Genomic DNA, 21232 nt, shown 5'->3' with positions numbered 1-21232 from the left:
CTGGAAAGTTCTGGAAAGTTCTCTGGTCTCTCCTTGAGGGCAGCCGTTTTGTGGTCAATGGTTGGTATCTTCTCCATTCTGAGAGGATATGGGGAGTTTGTGTGTGTGTGTGTGTGTATGTGTGGTGTGCGTGTGTGTGTGCATGTGTGTGTGCACGTGTATACGAATAAAGGTGTGTGTGCATGTGTGGTGTGTGTACATGTGTGGTGTGCGTGAGTGTGTGAGTGTGTGCATGTGTACACAAATAAAGGTGTGTGCGCATATGGTGTGTGTGCATGTGTGTGGATACGAGTGTATGTGGGAATGTGTGTGTATGAGTGTGTGAATGTGTGTACGTATGTGTGCTGTGTGTGGATGTGAGTGTGTGTGCATGCATGTGTGGTGTTTGTGCATGTGTGTGAGTGTGTGTGTGTGTAGATGATAAGTACTTGACACATTTTTCCCCCCTCACAATGTCTTCCTTTTTGCTTACAAGCAAACGTTAGCGGTCAGGTCACTTCCAGCGAGGCAGGGGACACACGGTCACACTCTGCCCGGGACCGCAGGCTATGCCACTGCTCCACAGCTGTGCGGTGGGTGCTGAGCATCCGTCGCCAGTGGTTAGCCTCGGAGGGCCCCGAGGAGTACTGGCCGATGACCACCCTGCCGATGAAGTCATTGCTGCTCTTCACGTTGTGGCCGAACACTAGGGAGGGGATGGGGGACAGGGGACAGGGGTGGGCAGGGGAGAGGCAGGAACAAGAGAGAGCGTGAGTCTCCACCTTCCCAAGTGGCCCGTGAGCGGTGAGGACCCCGTTTCCTTCCACATTGAGAGCCCCCACACCACTTCCTCCTCTCCCCCCAGACCCTCTTCCTGGCCCTCCTGGCCAGCACATCCCCTTTCCCAGACTGGGCTTAGCCTCTCCCCTTCTGAGCGTTCCCTCATTTCAAAGCCACTGTGAGGTTCCATGAACTCGTGTTTGCACAGGGGGCCCGGGCTTGCTTAGCGCTCTATGGCGGCTACCCTGCTATTTCTACCCACAGCTTTTGTCTGTGGGCCTCGCGCTACCCTGATTCCAGGAAACAGGGGCTGGAGCAATAGCACAGCGGGTAGGACGTTTGCTCTGCACGCGGCCGACCCAGGTTTGATTCCCAGCATCCCATATGGTTCCCTGAGCACCGCCAGGAGTAATTCCTGAGTGCACAGCCAGGAGGAACTGCTGTGCATCGCCGGGTGTGACCCAAAGCCTTATTCCAGGAAACAAGGCCAGGTGTTGAGCAAGAAGTCAGCACACTGGGGCTGGAGAGATGGTACTGTGGGTAGGGCAACTTGTCTTGCATACAGCGGACCTGGCTTCAATCCCCGTCTCCTGTATGCCCCCCCCCCCCCCCCCGACCTGCCAGGACCTCATTTCTGAGTGTAGAGTCAGGAATAAGCTCTGAGCATGCCTGGGTTTGGCCCCCCCAAAACAACCCCCACCAAATGTAGCTATGTGTAGTCTCTTTGGCCCTGGGGATTCTGCCCTCTCTTTGGGAGACTCTGGGACTCATTTCTCATGAAGTCTTTCCAGCCTAATGAGATGGTTAACTTGATTGATCTGCCAAATCAACTTCCCCCTCTTTGTCTGCATGGTGTGTGTGTGTGGGGGGTGTTCCACACTTTCCAGAACTATAGAATGGGAAGCAGCCCAGATTCGCCCAGCTTGAGCCCCACAAAGTTGGGCTCAACCCCAGGAGGAAGGCCGATTATCACATAAACCAGCTGAAATCGGCAGCCAGAAACAGAGCTTAAATGCTAATGAGCCTGTGTTCCCCGGTGGGCTAAGCGAGCCAGCCTTCTGACTGAGAAGGAGAAGGGGGTGGAGGGAGGAAGAAAAGAGGAAAAACAACCCCTCCCCCGCCCCAACCTACAGTGCACTTGGCCAAGAGGCCTTCCCTGGCCTTAGAACCAAGTGTCCAGCACCTGACAGCTCCCTGGACAAAAACTGGACCTTGTGGGGATGAGTGATAATACAGCAGGTAAGGCATTTGCCTTGTACATGGTCGACCTGGCTTCGAGTCCCAGCATCCCATATGGTCCCCCAAGCGCTGCCAGGAGTGATTCCTGAGTGCAGAGTCAGGAATCAGCCCTGAGCATCGCCCGGTGTGACCCAAAAAGAAAAAAAAAACACCAAAACTAGACCTGTGGTGCCAGAGAGATAGTACAGCACGTAGGGTGTTTGTCTAGCACGTGGCTGACCTAGGTTCGATCTTGGTACATATGGTCCCCTGAGCCCACCCAGAGTGATTCCTGAGGGCAGAGCCAAGAGAAAGTCCTGAGCATTGGGCCAGGTGTGAGCCCCACACAAACCAAGCAACCAACAAATTGGACTTTGTGTGCTTTCTGTGCATTTGGTAAGGTGCTCTGTCTGCCATAGTATGGCTCCAGCCCCTGTCTATCTAAAGCATTTTAGAACAGCGACATTTGTTCAACCTTTGCGAAGTGAGCTTGTCTTACAAGCCCCCCAGTATCCCCTTCTCTGTGGACAGGGAATCTGACACAAAATACTATTCTGAGAGTAGCTCAGGCATCATTGGGCTTTCTTCCCAGGAGGTAAACTTGCCTGACTCCACAACGCTCAAAAATGAAAATGCAGAAGTGCCTTCTCAAACGACATGGGTTTTATTCCCCTGGAAAAAGGAAAGAAAGAGAATCCACTTCCGTGGCTCATGCTGAGAGAGGAAGCGGGTTCAAGCCTTTGAAGAAGGTTTAAAAGTTTGTGCCAATCCAGAGAGGTGGCCCTGGGTTCCATCCCCAGCAGTGCATAAAAAAGATCTGTGCAAAATCAAGGTAGCCCGACTGAAGGTCAGCAACTGTACATTTGCAGGCAGATAGAATGATCTGAGTAAGTGGACAAAGATTCTCTCGAGAAGGGGTTGGCCACTGAGAACAGATGGTCCCCAAACTGATTTGGTCTGTTGACCCATTTTTGAAAAAAAAATCACATAGCACCCATCTCTCCCCTAAATCTACCTTCTTTTTTTTTCTCATGTTTTACATTTTAATGGAGTAGTTTATTCTTTTCATTGAATTGTTTTATAAACACGCAAACCTTAAGGTTCAAAACAGTATATAATAAGCTTCATTCATAAAGTCATCCCCATCTTCTCCATTCCACATAATAAACATTTTCAGAAACTTAGGATTTATTCTTCCACTGCTTATTTTTTTTAAATAATTTATTTATTTATTGAATCACTGTGGGAAAAGTTACAAAGCTTTCAGGTTTAGGTCTCAGTCATGCAAATCTACCTTCTTTAAGCCAACAAACAAGCTATTCTCATCCCCTGCGATTGGTCTAGCGCCCCCTAGGGGTCATTCCACTCACTTTGGGAAACACTGAACAGGAATTTCTCAATTAAAACTGGTTTGCCACCTGTTTCCTACAAAAGGTAAAAGGTAAAGGCCCTCCCGTTGATCGTCGATTTGCTCGAGCGGGCCCAGTAACGTCTCCATTGGAGACTTTGTTGTTACTGTGTCTGGCATATGGAATACTCTCGGTAGCTTGCCGGGCTCTCCAAAATAAAGTCTTATTGGTACCCAGATAAACCCCTTTTTCTCACTGTTGCTGGGAGGTGGAGTGAGGGGGGTGATGCCATGCGGTGCCAGGGATTGAATTCAGGGCCTCCACATGCCAGGTAAGAGTTCTACCACAGAGCCATATCCTGGCCTTTCCCAAGCTCAGAATTTTTTGGGGGGGGCGGGAGGGTGATGGAGAGAATACCCAGCGGTGCTCAGGACTGACACTTGGCTCTGTGCACAGGGATCATTCCTGGCGAGCTCAGAGGACCATATAGGGTGCCAGGGATTGAACCCGGTCAGCTGTGTGCAAGGCAAACTCTCTATCTGCTGTACTATTGCTTTGGTCCCTCCCAAGGTAACTTGTTGACCACGCCAGTGCCCCTTACAGCCCACCACAATTCTTGTCTAAAACCAGACTTCCGGGGCTGAAGAGATAGCACTGCGGATAGGACGTTTGCCTTGCACACAGCCGATCCGGGTTCGATTCCCAGCATCCCATATGGTCCCCTAAGCACCGCTAGGAGTAATTCCTGAGTGCAGAGCCAGGAGGAATCCCTGAGCATTGCCAGGTGTGATCCAAAAAGGAAAAAAAAGGCTTCCTGTTCTTTCCCCATGGATGTTGCTGCTGCTGCTGCTTCTCCTTCTCCTTCTTCTTCTGTCACACCTGGCGATGATCAGGGGTTCCTCCTGGCTCTGAACTCAGGAATTACTCCTGGCGGTGCTCAGGGGACCATATGGGATGCTGGCAATCGAACCTGGGTCGGCCGCATGCAAGACAAATGCCCTCCCTGCTGTGCTCTCTCTCCAGCCCCGAAAGTTACTTTTTATGACATGGTTCTCTTAGGACTTGAGTCAGCCACTTTCCAACCTGCACCCCCTGTTGCTAACAAAGCTCTTTCTCGTCCATCTCCTGCTTGGAAGTGGCAATGGGACATCAGCTTCGTGGCTACAAGCTTTGCCTGTGTGACTGACCCAGTCAGTATTCCAGAGCCCAGGGCTGATGAGCTTCCCTGCTGGGCCAAGCTCTGAGCAGGTACTGCACCTGATGACTGAGGGGATGATGAGATTTTAGAATGAGCTGCACTACCCACAGATTCCCAAGGGAGCCGACAGCTGGACGCACCTCTCTGGGTTCTCAGTGGCCTCTGCCCTTGGCTGATTGTGGCCCACAGCTTCCCATCCCTGGTCCCCACGTGTGAACTGAGACCATGCGAAGGACAGATTTTCTGAGTTCCGTAAGTCCTAGCACAGCACTGAACTGGGTGACAGTGGCCTCAGGGCCCTCCAAGGCTGCAGGGACTCCCTCATCTGACCTCCCTGCTTGGTTACTTCTGTCTCACGTCCCCAACTCCCACCAGTCCTTCCTGGGGTTCTCCTCTCTAGAAGCCAACTCAGATTCAAATCATGATCTTAGGACCAACCCTAGCCAGACTATTGGGCTTGACTTAAGACATGGTGTGGCAACACCATGAAAACCCAAGTTGGTGTTGAAAGAGAAGATTGACCTGGATACACGAAATGGCAACACCCCCCCCCCCCCACCCAAACACATTGCTAGGAGTCGAGAGGAAGGTGCCAATAATTCACGTGAACACCCTCTCTTGGGCCTCGAGACTGTGCCGGTATAGAACAGAAAATGATTATCTGGAGGGCTGGTTAGCCAAATGGTGAAGACTGGTTCCCGACCGAGGGGAGAGAAAAGGAAGCTGAAAAAGTTGCCACGGCTGAAACTTCTTACCAGCAGGTATACTTTTGAAATAAAACAAAGGAAAGAAAAAGATGTCGCTATTAGAGAATCTACATCTGAATTTCCAGAAGGAATAAAAAGACCAAAAGGGGGAAACAAAATCAAAAGACTTGGGCTTGGTGAATCACTGGGGCTCTGCGAAGGTGGGGACCCCTGAAGGGGTGCAGTGACTGAGACACCCTGGGAGCTAATTGGCAGGCTTTGGCACTGGTGAATTGCTTGGTAAAGTGAGTGGCAATTAATCCTAGCTCTCCCTGGTGAAACATTTAAAATGAGATTTTTTAATAAGCAGCAGTTGAATGGAACGAAAGGCTTTGTGATGAAAGTTGTCTGGGAGGGCACCAGGAGTTGCGGTGGCTGTGGACACCAGGGAGGGAATGCTGGGAAATCAGGAGTGAAGAATGAATCCTGAGAGAGCACCCGCGGGCAAAGCCTTATGCACGCCTGACCTGGGTTCGATCCCCGGCACCCCATATGGTCCCCCAGACCGGCCAGGAGTGATTCCTGAGTGCAGAGCCGGGAGTAAGCCCTGAGTACCTCTGGTGTAGCCCCCAGATAAAAGCAAACAAACACCTTACGGATTTTGTAGAGTTTAAAAGAGAAACTAATTTCACTAATTCCACCTATTGCATAGCTACATTTCTCCTCTTTTTTCCCCCAGTTTCTGGGTCACACTCGGCGATGCTCAGGGGTTCCTCCTGCCTCTGCACTCAGGAATCACTCCTGGTGGTGCTCAGGGGACCCTATGGGATGCCGGGGATCAAACCCTGGTCGGTCTCATGCAAGGCAAGCGCCCTCCTTGCTGTCTTATCGCTCCGGCCCCCAAGTGCCTTACTGCTGTCCAGGGTCCCTCTCCAGCCCTCCCGTTCCATGTCTGGGGAAATAATCATACACTACAAATGTTGTATGTCACCCCACAAATTCCGACAGCGCTAGGGGGGCTTCTTTTGGCACAGCCCACGTAGATCAGGGACAGCATATGCCCCACGTGCCCATGCTGTCCGGAAGTCATGTCTTGCCGGCTTTTCCAATCTACAGAGCACCCACCAAGCATGCCATCAATGGGCAGACATCCCCCAAAGCCCTCCCCCAGTACAGGGGTCCTCCCACCCCGGCCCCGCCTTTTCCAAGAATCTCCTTACTCTTCCTGTCACTCAAACTAACTGTCATCTGGTTTCCCCACTTGGAGAAGTTCCAATTCAGTGGCTGATGACCAACCCAACAGCTATTTAGGGTACACTTGGGGGTCTGGGAGAGAATACACACTTCCTCCTTCCTAGAGCCGAGGTCTAATAAAATTGAGATTGCTGGTATATTGTTATTTTTTTTTTCTTTTTGGGTCACACCCAGTGATGCACAGAGGTTACTCCTGGCTCACGCACTCAGGAATTACTCCTGGCGGTGCTCGGGGGACCCTATGAGATGTTGGGAATCAAACCCAGGTTGGCTGCATGCAAGGCAAACAGCCTTCCCACTGTGCTACCACTCCAGCCTTCTATATTGCTATTCTTTTGTTGTTTGGGGGCCACACCCGGCAGTGCTCAGGGTTTTCTTCCATCTCTACACACAGGGATCACTCTGGGGTTAGGGGACTCTATGAGGTACTGGACATCAAGCCTGGGTCAGCCGGTGTAAGGCAAGAGGCCTTCCCAAAACCTTATCTTTCTGGCCCACATTATTATTATTTGAAACTGTGGTTGGGGACCACAGTTCGGGGTACTCAAGGACCGTGAGGGGCTGGGCGATTTAACTCGGGGTCTTGTACCTGCCAGGCAGATGCCCCACCCACTGAGCCACATCCCTGGCCCTTGGGCGTCATGGATTTCTCGAATTTGGGCTCCAGGAAGAAAGCCTGGTGTTCTGATTTGCAGGGCCATGGCAAAGGAAGGACTCTCTCAAATGGTCAGACAGGAAAAGCATTTCCTTAGGAAGGAACCTCCCCAGTGGTGCTGGGAGCCACCAGAGCCATGTCCTGCGGGTGCCCAGGTAGGTGGTTGTGTGCTGCTGAGGGTCAAACACAAAGGACGCCCAGCTGCCCTCTGCACCACCTCCTCATCCCCTTTCCCGGAAGTTGGAAAGGAAGGCTTTTCCCCCTTGGCATGACTGACGTGTAGGGGTCACACTCTCCGTGACGAAGGGCTGAGGCTGGCCAAGGTGCTTTGCTAGACCCCTGGTCCATGCCCATTAGTAGCTGTGAGCGGTCTTCTGCCTGACCGCGACCACCTGTCCAACCTCTCCAGCGCTAGCAAAGCGCCCCCTGGAGACACAACTCCCCCCACCAGCCCACTTCTCAGATGGGAAGACGGGAGCCCAGAGAGCAGGGGGTGGGGTTGGGGCTCTCTCCCAGCTCTGGTGGGAGACTCCAGACGCTGAGGGGCCTGTTGCTGCATGCTGCAGAATGTGTCCTTGCCCGCGCCAGCACAACTCTGGTTGCTAATTTCGTTTGCCAGGGCAGACGGCGCTGGAAGGAAAACTGGATGACTCGAGTGTGGGTGTGATAAACACCGACAATCACAAAGATAAACTCGCCAACTTTTCGCAGGGGATGGGGGTTGAGGTGGGCCGGGCAGGGTGGGAGGGGGGCAGACTTGGCAGCTCCCGACTTGCATCGTGCCTGGTTCCCAGGAGCGAGAATCCCCCCAGAGACCCTCCCCTGAGGCACAGTACCTGTCTGGGCATCCCCACACTTACTGCTGGCTGAGTGGTTCCCCATTTATGTGGTGGGGGGTGCTGGAGGATGGGGGGACACGTGGCATCCAGGATCCAATTCAGGACCCACACATTGCAAGGGATATGTCTGCCGCCTCCCAGCCCCCACACCCCCACTTTGAGATAATACATGGATCCAGCAAGACACACGGTAGATGCTTTCAGGGTGGAGGGACCCCCCCTCCACTGCGCTAGGATGTGCACGCATTCTCCCAGTCTTGGAGGGGCCCCCAAACATGAATTTTCTTTTTTTTCCCTTTATTTTTGGGGAGGGGTCATACCTGCCACTGCTCAGTGTACCCTGACTCTGTGGGGGAAACTCCTAATGGGGCTGGGAGCCTGATGGAGGGTGGGGGGTGGGGGCCAGGAAGCTGACCAGGCCAGAACCCCCTCCGCTCCCCAACACATCCCTCTTTGTCCCTCCCCTTCCCCTCCCTCCAAGCCCCAACAACCAGCCAAAGGGACGGGGGCAGTGGAGAGGGTCCTGTTCTCTTTCCCACATGTACAAAATGCTTCAACTCGAGCACGCCTGGTCTGGAGAGAGAGGCCGGGGTAAGACACTGGCCTCGCATGGGTCTCACCCCTGAGCACTGACAAGAGTGATCTTGGGGCACAGCTGGGTGTGGTCCAAAATGAAAAAAATTTTTTAAATAAAATAAGAGGCTGGTGCGATAGTACAGAAAGGAGGGTGCTTGCCTTGCACGCAGCTGACCTGAGTTCGATCCCTGGCATCCCTGAGGGTCCCCCGAGCACTGCCAGGAGTGACAGGAGTGATTCCTAAGTGCAGAGCCAGGGGGAACCCCTGAGCATCGCTGAGCATGGCCCCCAAACAAAACAAACAATAATAAAATAAATAAAACAAGCAAACTTGAGCACTGCCTTTCTGCAAAAATGGGCAGCTGTTTCTAGGTCTTCTCCCAAACCCAGCGTGTCCTGTGCTTTCTTTGGGCCTCAGTTTCCCCAGTACACAATGGGGGGGGGGTGTTCTTCCCATGCTGACATTTCTGGCTTGAAGCACTGCCTCCAGGACTGAAGGATGCTGTTCTCAGCTTCTGAGCTCATTTTCCGATTCGCAGCAGCAGCAGCAGCTGCTTGGACAGAACTTTCTTCCTTCACATTTTCCCTTCCCGCCATCATAGTGACAGGGCAGACCCTGGACGCACCCTAAAGTCCAAGTGGCAGCCTGCACCCCCCATGGTGGGGACATGGGCACAGAGCAAAAGGCTCCAGGCAAGCCACCACCTCCGGGACTGCTCTGGGGGACACCCATAGTGGACAGCAGGGAATAAAGAGGCCGAGGGCCCAGGGTCAGACCGTGGGCAGCTGCATGGCCCAGAGGTCACCTGCAGGCACTGGGCCCCTGTGAGGAGGCCCAGGACAGATCCGGGTCACCCTAGATGCAGGCATGGTCACATGGTAGGGGCTGATTCACCCCCTCAGATCTTGGGAGCTCAGGTCCACAGCGGGGGGCTGGTCTCAGTGAGCTGTGAATTGTTCTGTTTGTTTGTTTGTATTTTCCTGCCACACCCAGCAGTGATCAAGGGATGACTCAGGCCCTGCATTCAGGGCTGACTCCTGGCAGGGCTCAGGGGATTCAATGGGGTGCTGGGGATTGAACCCAGGTTGGCCACATGCAAGGCAAATGCCCTATCCGCTGTGCTATCACTCCCCATGGTACTGGAACTCCGGGCCTGCAAGCTGCTGAATTCTTGTCATTCTGTCATTCTCAACTGTGGCCAACTTAGCCCTAGAATCTGGAGTCAGTGTGGGTTTGTGGGTTGTCACGACTGGGGTGTGTGTGTGTGTGTGTGTATGTGTGTGTGCGCACGCGCGCATGCTGACATGCCTACCCACCTTCCCAAAGATTAGAGCTCTATATGTCCACTTTTTTTGGGGGGAGGGGTCACATCCAACGATGTACAGGGGTTACTCCTGGGTCTGCACTCAGGAATTACTCCTGGCAGTGCTCAGGAGACCATATGGGATGCTGGGAATCGAACCCGGGTCGGCCGCATGCAAGGCAAATGCCCTATCCGCTGTGCTATCACTCCGGCCCCTCTATATGTCCACTTGATTGTCCACAGAAGGCCTATCACCAAAGGCTTGTCCTCTTAGCTCCTTATTATGACTGCTACGTGAAACAGCACACAGTAGGTTTTCAATAAACACACAAGCACACAGTAGATGCTCAATAAATACACAGAACGTGTAACAGGTACTTGATACTCATCATCCTTACCATGGCCCTTACTTACTGCTTGGCCTACAATGCTTAAGTCGCTTCCCTCAATAATTATACTCTAGCCACCTCTGTCTTTCTCTTCTGGAATGAAACAAGCTCTTTCTTGCCTGGGGAACTATATTGATGATTCCCTCTCTAGTCCTCCATCCCCATCTTTGCACACCAGCCATTCTCAGCTTGAATGACCGAATCCCCCCCCCCCCAAATGTCCTGGGTCCCCCACTGCCTGGCGGTGATTAAGGTGATTCCTTTCTCCATCGAATGCAATGATGAAGGATCTCTGATCTGTGATTTCTCCAGCAACCTCTGCAACCACTTGACACAGAGGGATTTTGTTTTTGTTTTTAAGGCTATGAAAACTCAGGGATGGAGAGTTGGGATCCAGATGACCCGAGCCTGATTCCTGGGTCAGGACCAGCATCTCCCCTGGAAGCTGCCTGGTCCCCCCCTGGATGTCATGACAAATCGTCGCCCACAGGGAAGATGAGCAAATTCGCGTGAAAGTCTTGGCAACTCAGTCTCTGCGTTTGCTATTATTGTTGCTAAGAGCCGGGATGAACGCCCCTGAGACAGATTTATGATTTGTGTGGGAAAGGGGTCCCGCTCGCCCACGGCCATGGGGGGACTCTGGCTTTCTGATGTCTCAGCTCAGCCATTCCCATACTCATAAAAGATCTCTGTGAGGGGCTAGAGCGATAGTACAGTGGGGAGGGCATTTGCCTTGCATGCAGCCAACCTGGGTTCGATCCCTGGCATCCTGTCGAGTACCCTGAGCACTGCCAGGAGTAATTCCTGAGTTCAGACCCCTGTGCATCACCGGATGTGACCCCACAAGCAAAAACCAAACAAGCAAAGCCAAAACCCAACAACAAAAAACAAAAACAAAAAGATTTCTTCAAAATAGAGCATGTTGCTGCTCTAAGGTCAGACCAGGCTGCGTGTCTGCTCTGAGTGGAGCAGTGGGGTCCAGGCAGAGGACAGAGAGATTCTCAGTTCCTGCACGCAGAAGCGTGTCTCGTGGGCCCTGCTGCATGCTGAGCTCCAGAGAGCACTGCACTAGCGAACCCGAGGGCCCTCTAATCCCTCCGCATGGAGCTTGGGCTCTGCAGGAATGCAGTAGGGCAGAGACCCCCTCTCCCCCCGAGTGGAGAACACCCCCACACACACACCAGCCCCTGACGTGCTCCCGCCTGGAGCTTGGCCTGGAACGAGGCTGCAGCCCTGGGATCACTGAACAGCCATGCGGGTGAATTCTAGATCCCCGGAGCAGTGGTAGCGTGCCCGGCTGTCCCTGGGACTCTGCCATTGTCTGAGATCCGGCTGAGGCTGGCGCACAGGTGGGCCCTGGAGGCTCAGGGAATTCTCTGGAATCCAGGCCGAGTTGCGTGTGCGTGCACACGTGTGTGTGCATGTGTGTGTATGTGTATGTGTGTTTGGGTGCGTGTGTGTTTATGTGTGCATGTGTCTGTGTGTGTGGGTGCATGTGTGTGTATGTGTGCATGCGTCCACGTGGATGTGTGTGTAGGTGTGTGTGCGTGTGTGTTTGGGTGCATGTGTGTATGTGTGCATGTGCCCGTGTGTGTGGGGGTACGTGTGTGTGCATGTGTGTGTGCGCATGCATGTGTGTGTGTGCGTGTGTGTGTGGGCACACTGTGAACTTGGGCTCTGCCAGGAGAGGGGACACTGTTGGCTGGTGGAAAGGGTTCCTGGCACCACTTCCCGCTGCCTGGGGAGAGTTCTGCCCGCGGCTAGGCTCCAGGCAGGCAGCAACCCAGGGGAGCCCACACAATTCTCGCCCTGTGCTAAGCAAGTTCTGTGCCTCCAGTCTGACAGTCCCCGAGACAGTCAGACAGGAAGGGCGGAGTCAGGGAAGGTGGCCTACACGGGACCGGCCCTTTGCATCCCTAAGGCACACCCGCACCAGGCAGTGCTCAGGGATGATGGAGATCAAGGGACTGAACCCACATTGGCCACGTGCCAGGCCAGCGCCCTACCCGCTCTGCTGTCTCTCCGGCCCCTGTCCCAGACGTCTGACCTCTCTGTGCTCCTTTTCCAAAGTTACCACTGCCCCATCACCTCTCTCCTGGCCCAGCTCCCAGGGGCTCCCTCCCCTACCTGCACCCCCAAAACATTCTCTGTGTGCTGTTGAATCACTATTTTTCATATGTCCAGAGCCTGTTGCTTCCCAGGTCAAAATCCTCCAAAGACTTCTCAAAACACACACGCACACACACACACACACACGCACACACAGATACAAACACGCACATACAGACACACACATGCATACATACACACAGACACACACATGCACACACACATGCGCGCACACAGACACACAAACACAGACACATGCGCTCACACACACATGCACACACTCACAGACACATGCACACACGCGTGTGCACATACAAACATACACACGCATGCACACACATGCACACACATAGACACACACATGCACACACAGACACATGCACACACACACATGCACGCACACATGCACACAGGCTCCTGGATCCTGCTGTTTCCCTGCTCTGGGGTCCCCAGCAGAAGCAAGCCAGGTTTCTCTTACTCTTCACGAGCGGTCTGCGAACTGGCACCTGGTGCAATGGAGGGTCTCGACGCTCAGGCCCAACTGTGCATCTGTATTTTAGTATCAGCCCAGTCCCTGTGCCCATGCCGGGAACAGCGGTCTCGGCGGAGAGTGGGCGGAGTGGGAAACCCGGCTCAGCCCCCCACACAGCCTAGTGACTTGGCAGAAGTGGTTTCTGACTTCTCGGGGAGGGCAGAACCCCCTTGCGAAAGGACAGTTCTGGGCTCTACCCCTGGCTCCAGGGCACCAGGATGCCCAAGAACCAATGCTTGCCCATGGGCTCTGGCTAAGGGATGGGCTAACTGGAGGTTTTTCCACGGAGTTTTAGGGCCAGGTGATAACCACTTCAGCCATCTGAGACACATTTGCCTGCAGGACCGGCTGGCCTGGCCATCCAGGGCTGCTGAGACAAAGGTCAGTCGGTCATCAAACATTCTAGGCGCAAGGCAACTCACATCTGTCCCCAGGTGTCTCCTGCCTGGTCAGCCTCCTGACTCAGCTCTCAAAGCCCTGAACAGACCGTCGGTGGTCATGTCCACTAACATGCACCTCCGGAGCAAGTCAAGTTCATGTACACGTGATGGAATCCCTTCTTTGGGGGGTTGGGCCACACCAGGTGGTGCTCAGGGCTCATTCCTGGCTCTGCACTCAGGGATCATCCCTGGTAGGCTCGGGAGACCCCCCCGGGGTGCCGCAGGTCCAGCTGGGATGTGCCCTACCCACTGTGCCATCTCTCTGGCTCTGGGGTCCCTTCTTGAGCCGTCTCCCTTTGGCCAAATTTGGTTTCCTAGGGGCTCACTTTTGTGTTCTCTGGCTAGAAAGCAGAGGCTGGATTTCCCCACAGGTCTCACGTTCTGTGACCAGGGCTGGGCCTGGAGCCAAGTGTCTACAATAGCAGGTCTAGCATTGGCCCCGCCTGGGTTACACGCTGGCTTGGTGCACCTTTGGGGCGGGCCTGTGGCTCTCCTGGTCACTGCACCAGCAGGCAGCTTTGGGACAACTAAGAGAGGGACATGGGGAGGTGACTCAGACAGCAGGGCTGAATTGTTAACCTCCAAGGGGCCAGCACTGCAACTCATGCAGACTCACACACATGCACACACACATACATAAACACATGCACGCAGATGCACACAGATACACACATGCACACCCAGGTACACACATGTACACACAAGCACGCAGATGCTCACTCCCACCTTCTCTGGGACTGGGCTGGGCCTGGTGCCCAGAACATGCGACTGGGTGGAGAGGCAGGGGTGCTGCAGGGCTACAGAGAGAAAGCAGAGTCGGATGGGCGGGGGGCAGACACTGGGGAACAGAGGCCCTGGAACACCCTCCCCTCTGTACCGCCCTCTCTCTGTGCAGAGTGACCCCTGGCTCTGCCGGCTTCCTCTTCTGAAAACCCTTGCATCACCACTGTCTGCATCCAAACCCTGGCGCTTTCCCAGCGTCCACTCTGTTGCCCATCCACCCTGGGGTCCTCCTGGCCAGGTACGTGGCTGCTGGGTCCCAAACCTCCAGTCCTTTTTTTCTTTTGGCTTTATGGGTGACACCCAGCAATGCTCAGGGGTTACTCCTGGCTCTGCACTCAGAAATTACTCCTGGCAGTGCTCGGGGAGATTATGGGATGCTGGGGGCCAGTCAAACCCAGGTTGGCCACATGCAAGGCAAATACCCTCCCTGCTGTCCTATCCTCCAGCCCCCAGACTTCCCGTCTTGTTCTCTGCTGCAAACCCATCTCACGGTCCCCTCGCCTCTTATCTCACCAGCAGATTCACAGAGCCAAAGGGCCACTCCGGCTGCAGAAAGCCAACCACTAGGAGACAATTAGCAGGAGCCTTGGAACCACTCTCAGGGCCAGGCAGGAGGGCAGGATGGTGGGGAGCCAGGCAGACGCCCCTGGCTTGTCAACCCAGACTGAGCAAGAGAATTTCCAGGAAGCTCTGAGACCTGGGGCTCTCCCTCCCCCAAGCCCTGTGGCCTTGCTGCTTGAGCTGCTCTGGCTGAGACTCTGAGTCTTTGGAAGGACCAGAACACACACACACACACACACACACACACACACACACACACACACACACACACAGGAAACCAACAGGAAGGGAAGGGCCACTTCCGAAGAGCCAATTCCTCCTGACACATGTGCAATGAGCATCCCTGCCCCAGATGCAGACTGTCTGGGCCCACACAGACATGCCCACCAGCCTGCGGTACCCAGGGAGATGGGGATGCAGGTTGAGGGTTGGGGCGCCACAGTCCCTGATCCTGGCAAGTGAGGCAAAGAGGGACTGAAGTGATAGTACAGCGGGGAGGGCGTTTGCCTTGCACATGGCTGACCCAGGTTCGAGTCCCACTATCCCATATGGTCCCCCAAGCACCGCCAAGTGTGATTCCTGAGTACAGAGCCAGAAATAACACTTGAGTATCACCGGGTGTGACCTACAAAGCAAAAGAAGAAAAAGAGAGGCAAAGAGTTGGTGATGAGCATGGAGGGAGCCACTGGCTGAGGTCCTGCCTCCAGGTCCTCCCATGGCCCTGGGTCTCGGGTACCTGGGTCAGTTTCTGCAGTTGGTTCTTTGTGTTTGTTTTTTTTTGGGGGGGGGGGCTACCCGCCGTAGTGTGTGCTTGGGAGATCATGAGGTGCTGAGGGGTGGATCCAGGGTCAGTCACATGCATCGTAAGAGACTGGACCTCCAGACACTCTCTGGCCCAGCTGTGTTTGGGATGCTCACGGGACAGGTGGGCAGTGGGTCTCTCGAGCTGACCGTGTTGGATCCCAAGCTCCGTGTGGTGCCAGCCTCAATTTCCCGTTGGGGGGCAGCCCTGCGTGCCCTCTCCCCAGCCCCTGCCACCTCCGGCATCCAGCTTGCAGAGGCGGTCCAGTACCCGGGGACCGAACTGGGGACTGTCTGAATCACAGAGCAGTCACTGTGGAGCTGGCACATTTCCGCCGCCCACCCCCACTGGAATCAAGCCCCCTGCAAAGGCAGCCACGAATGGTGGCTCTGTCTTCGGGGGAAAAAACAGCGCCTAGACGGGGCCAGGCGTGGAGCTGATGCTCGACAGACCCCGATCCTGGGGGCTGCACGGCCTGGCTCCTGCCCGGCTCCCCAGGTAGGAGGTGGGGAGTTTTCCCCGGGGAAGTTGGCGCCCAAGGAAGAGGTCTGGCGTTTTCTTTATTTGGATGCCATTCCTGATGATGCTCAGGGGCTCCTTCAAGCTCTGAGCTTGGGGACTAGTCCTGGGGGAACCCGTGGGGTCAGGGACCGAGCCCGATGCCTCCTGCATGCAAAGCTGGTGCTTGGCTCATGGGACATCATTGCGGTCCTGAACGTGCAAGGGTTCTGGATGCTTCCAGAGAAGGCCAGGAAGCCCAGCACATGGAGGGGAAGTGAGGGAGGCAGAGAGCTGATGAAGCATCATCTAAACATCTGTTCCTTGGGGCCAGAGCAATGACACAGCAGGTAGGGAGTTTGCCTCGCACGTGGGTGACCCAGGCTCAAGTCCCAGCATCCTATAGGTCCCTCAAGCACCACCAGGAGTAACCCCTGTGCATTGCCAGTGTGACCCAAAAAAGCCAAAAATAAATAAATAAATAAACAAACAAACAAATTTAATTTGAAAAAAAAAATCTGCTCCGGGAATCTCACCTCCCAGAAGCCGAGGCCTCTTCCTGACACTGGAAGGTGAGCATGGGGCAGAAATCAACCCAGCTGGGGCTGGAGCAATAGCACAGCAGGCAGGGTGTTTGCCTTGCACGCGGCCGACCCAGGTTCGATTCCCAGCATTCCATAGGGTCCCCCGAGCACCTCCAGGAATAATTCCTGAGTGCCAAGCCAGGAGTAACCCCTGAGCATCGCCAGGTATGACCCAAAAAAGCAAATAAATAAATAAATAAATAAAAGAAATCAACCCAACTGAAAACTGCCAAAGAGCACCCCCTGCCCACCTCCCCAACTGGGCAGGGACGGCTGAGGAAACCCAGCCCCTCAGCCGTGGCCACCCACCTTCCCCACTCTTTCTCTGCAAACCTGTAATTGTAGATCAACATGCCCGTGTGGCTCAGCGTGTTTGGAAACAAGCGAACAGGCTGGTTTGGGATCTTTTGGGTAAAGGTGCCTGCGCTGTTCTCCAGCTGATCAAATACAGCGAGTCAGAGTGCAGCTTTCTGAGGACTGGAGCTCTGCCCTCCCCACGCCCCCTGCCCCCCGCCCCCAGGGATGGTTCCCAGCCGAGTCCTTTAAGGAAAATGCCACCAGCCAGGATTTCCGCTCATGGCACTGAAACCTTAACTGGGTGTGATGAATGTCTGCAGTCGGGTCCGAGAGCCAGGATGGGGCTAGGGCGCTTGTGGGTCCTGCAACTGACCCTGCCAGGAACAGTCCCTGAGTACTGCCGGGGTGGGCCCACCCCTCATCCCCACCCCTCACCCCCCAATACACACACAAGAAGTATAGAGGCTGCAGAGATAGCATAGCAGGAAGGGTGCTTGCCCTGCACACGGCTGACCAGGTTTAATCCTTAGCACCCATCTGGTCCCCAGAGCCCCGCCAGGAGTGATCCCTGAATGCAGAACTGGGAGTAAGCCCTGAGCATCACCAGGTGTGGCCCCCTAAATAAAAAAGAAAACAACTCAAAAGGGGGGTGGGGAGAGCACCAGCCGGAGTAGCCCAGCCCTGCCCCACAAAGGAATAAATCCAATAAAAATAGAATAAAAACAGAGGTTATTTTGATTGACTGACTGGCACTTGAACTTGACTTAACTAGCCTTGGGGTTGGAGGGATAGGACAGCGGGGAGGGCGCTTGCCTTGCCTGCAGCTGACCTGGGTTTGATCCCTGGCACCCCACATGGTCCCCTGAGCCCTTCTAGGAGTGATCCCTGAGCACAGAGCTGGGTGTAAGCCCTAAGCACCGCTAGGAGTGATCCCTGAGCACAGAACTGGGAGTAAGCCCTGAGCACCGCTAGGAGTGATCCCTGAGCACAGAGCTGGGAGTAAGCCCTGAGCACCGCTAGGAGTGATCCCTGAGCACAGAGCTGGGAGTAAGCCCTGAGTACCGCTAGGAGTGATCCCTGAGCACAGAGCTGAGAGTAAGTCCTGAGCACCGCTAGGAGTGATCCCTGAGCACAGAGCTGGGAGTAAGCCCTGAGCATTGCCAGCGGTGGCCCCCAAATAACCAAACAGAAACACAGACTTGATCCAGTTCCATGGCATGAACCAGAAGGGGCCTCCTATGGGAGGAAACAAGCGAGTCTCAGCGTTAGCCTCCATAGAATATTCTGGAAATCCCTGAGAGATCAGAAAGGTTGGGTTTGTTTCCTGGAAGAGTCCCAGCGTGTGGGGGCAGGATGTGGCACAGATGCTGGGCTTCAGGCCAGGTTCTCCAATCATATATAACGGAATGGAATCCTGTGTGTGAATAAGGACGGAGGCATAAAAGGAGCAGGGGCTGCAAAAAGGGTGACTTCCGGGAGAAGGTGCCAGAAGTGGGTGGAGGGACAAAGCCAGCATCCTTTGGATTGTGAGTTGTCGGCCTGAGAGCTTGCTATGAGCACGTGAACATGTGTGGGGAGGGAGGAGGCTGGACCCTCGCCAGACCTGGAGCTGCCTCCCATTTTCCAGATGAGAAAAACTGAGGCAACCAGGTCTTCCCCAGGCCACAGAGTCAGAACCCTGAGCCCCCGACCAAGCCTGTGACCCTCCCAGCCCTTGATTTCTTGCTCACACATGTCCTTTGGTTCTTGTTTTGGGGTCACACCCACAAATGCTCAGGGGTGACTCCTGGATCTGCACTCAGGAATTACTCCTGGTGGTGCTCGAGGGACCAAATGGGATGCCAGGGATCGAACCCGGGTCAGCCATTATGCAAAGCAAATACCCTCCCTGCTGTGCTATCCCTCCTGTCCTCCTTTGGTTCTATATACCTCGTAGAACAGCCTGAGCTGCATTAGCTAGACAAGATGAGGTGATGCACAGAACGTCCAGGCTTCCCGGGTGGGGCCTGCACCCCGCCCGGGGCCCTGTGATGCCAAGTACAATGGGGAGTCCTGCGTTCTCTGGGCAGACTTGGATTCCAAGTGTTCTCTCTGCCTGCCTGCCCGCCCGCCAGCCCTCCAGGCTTCTGGGGGACCCTGGTCTCCCGTCTGGCCTGAGGCTGTGGGGAAAGCAGTCTGCTTTGGCAATCTGGACAGCTGCCACCCTCTCGGTCCAGTGGCACATCACGTCTGCTTGAGGACAGCGGCCTCTGAGTGGGTGCAGGCGCTCAGGCGACGGCCGCTGAGAAAGGCCAGAAGCAGCTGTCTCTACGTCCGGGCCCAGGCATCCTTGCAAGAGCGGCCATCAGGGTCCTCCTGAGATCAAAACTCACCAGGTGCCCACTTGCTCTGGGGCTGTGCGGTGCCATGTCCCCTAGGCCAGGGCTCCCTGGGAACCCGGGGAAACGCTGCCCAGCGGCAACTATGAGATAATCAAGGCCCTTGGGCTTTAGCTGCCACATTTTGGGGGTGATTTGTTTCACAGTAATAGTTAACCGACCGTCCTAGAAATACCCAATTGACATGTACCGGAAGCAAGAGACACAATTCAACCAGAGAGTGAAGCCCGAAACCTCCACTTCAAGGAGGAGCCCTAAGCAAAGCCTTTCACAGCCCCTTGCCCCTCTGAGCACTGAGACAATTCTGTTTATCTCCTGGTGTTGTGTTTGTTTGTTTATTGGGCTTTTTAAAAAATTTTTGCTTTTTTATTTTTACTTTTGGGTTACACCCAGCGATGCTCAGGGGTTACTCCTGGCTTTGCACTCAGGAATTACTCCTGGCGGTGTAATGGGATGCCGGGGACGAACCTGGGTCAGCCGTGTGCAAGGCAAACGCCCTACCCGCTGTGCTATCACTTCAACCCTGTTTATTTCTGTGTTCCACACTCGACGGTAAGCTCCTGGTGGCCAGAGACCACCACAGCAGACGCACTGGAGGCTCATTATTCAAGCCAGAGGCCCCTTTGCCTTGAGCATTCACCCATCGGAGCGAGTACAGTCACTTGCCCACCTTTGACCTGGAGAAACAAAGGCTTCGAGCAGTTAAGGGACTGGCCCAAGGATTAGGTAATTAGTTGAAGTGTCTACACATCAGGTTTATGCTGGGAACTGGTGCTAAATGACTCTGGGAGTCGTGCTCAAGGCACGAGTGGTTCAGACTGTGATCACTGTCTGCTTCACCCTGCTTCCAGCTCAGGAAGCCGTTCCAGGCACGATGGTCCTTCCTGTCACCATCTTTTTTCTTCATGTTGTGCCTCTCCCTGGGGGCAGTAGGCCACACCCATCTCACCTGGAGTTCACCTGGCTCTGGAATAGAACCTACCTGTAAACACGAGGCTGGCATTCTCCAATTCTTCTTGGGGAACTTTGAAGCTGAAGGACTCGTTGTAGAAAGGATCGATTGTTCCTCTTAAGAAGGAGGTCTTCTTGGTTTTCACCAGTTTGAGTCCATGGACCAGCTGTATTTTCACAAAGGGGTCTGAGAATTGGACACAGCATCACAGAGTGTTAGAAGTCAGACAATGTATCCTGTCCACTCAACGTGCCGTCCATCCATCCACCCAAATGTGCATCCACGACCCCCTCCACATTTCACTTTAACATCCTTTTATCAATCTACTACCCATTCTTTCTATCACCTGTCCATCCAATTTTCCATATATGACAGTCCAATTACCTACTCATTCTTTTTTGTTTTTTGTTTTTGCGTCACACCCAGTGATGCTCAGGGATTACTCCTGGCTCTACACTCAGGAATTATTCCTGGTGGTACTGGGGGGACCCTATGGGATGCTGGGGATTGAACCCAGGTTGGCCATGTGCAAGGCAAGCGCCCTCCCCACTGTGCTATCTCTTTAACCCTATCTACTCATTCTAATGTCTACTTTTAAAATGAACCCATGAATTCTATGAATCCAGGCATCCACGCCTCGATTTGCTCATCCTTTTCTCCATCCCTCCATCCTTCTCTCTCTCCCTCTATATCCCCTCCCCCCCAGCTCCTTATCATCTGCTTTCGTACTCTCTTCCTCTGATTATTCAATATTTTTAAGTCCCTCTCCTAAATCAGGCATTGTTTTCGTTTTACAGATGAAGAAACTGGAAATTCAAGATGACAAATATCTGTTTACTATATGGCTATTTGGGAAAAAGCCAGACCCATGTCAGTGTCAATTCTAGCTTTTATTTTATTTGTTTTATTTGGGGCCATAACAGCAGTGCTCAGGGTTTACTTCTGGCTCTGCATTCAGGGATCTCTCCTGGCTCTATGGGGTGGTGGGGATCAAACCCTGACCAGCTGTGTGCCAAGCAAACACCCTACCTGCTGTGCCATCACTCTGGCCCAAATCCTGCCTTTCTGT

The 21232-nt window shown here is 54.1% G+C and overlaps 1 protein-coding gene across 1 annotated transcript in view; it reads right to left on the bottom strand.

Annotated features, from left to right (window-relative positions):
* Positions 1-436: 436 nt before the first annotated feature.
* SYT17 (synaptotagmin 17) overlaps positions 437-21232 on the bottom strand; it is a 57457-nt gene continuing 36661 nt past the window's right edge. The window contains exons 7-8 of the mRNA XM_056138815.1: positions 20194-20349; positions 437-685 (exon numbers count right to left, since the gene is read on the bottom strand). Of these exons, the coding sequence (XP_055994790.1) occupies positions 489-685; positions 20194-20349 (353 nt within the window). The 3' untranslated portion in view covers positions 437-488. The remainder of the gene's footprint in view (positions 686-20193; positions 20350-21232) is intronic.

Source organism: Sorex fumeus, unplaced genomic scaffold, assembly GCF_029834395.1.
Source record: "Sorex fumeus unplaced genomic scaffold, SorFum_2.1 ptg000130l, whole genome shotgun sequence".
Taxonomy (NCBI): domain Eukaryota; kingdom Metazoa; phylum Chordata; class Mammalia; order Eulipotyphla; family Soricidae; genus Sorex; species Sorex fumeus.
The sequence above is the reverse complement of the archived record's forward strand: the minus strand, read 5'-3'. Positions and strand labels throughout refer to the sequence as shown.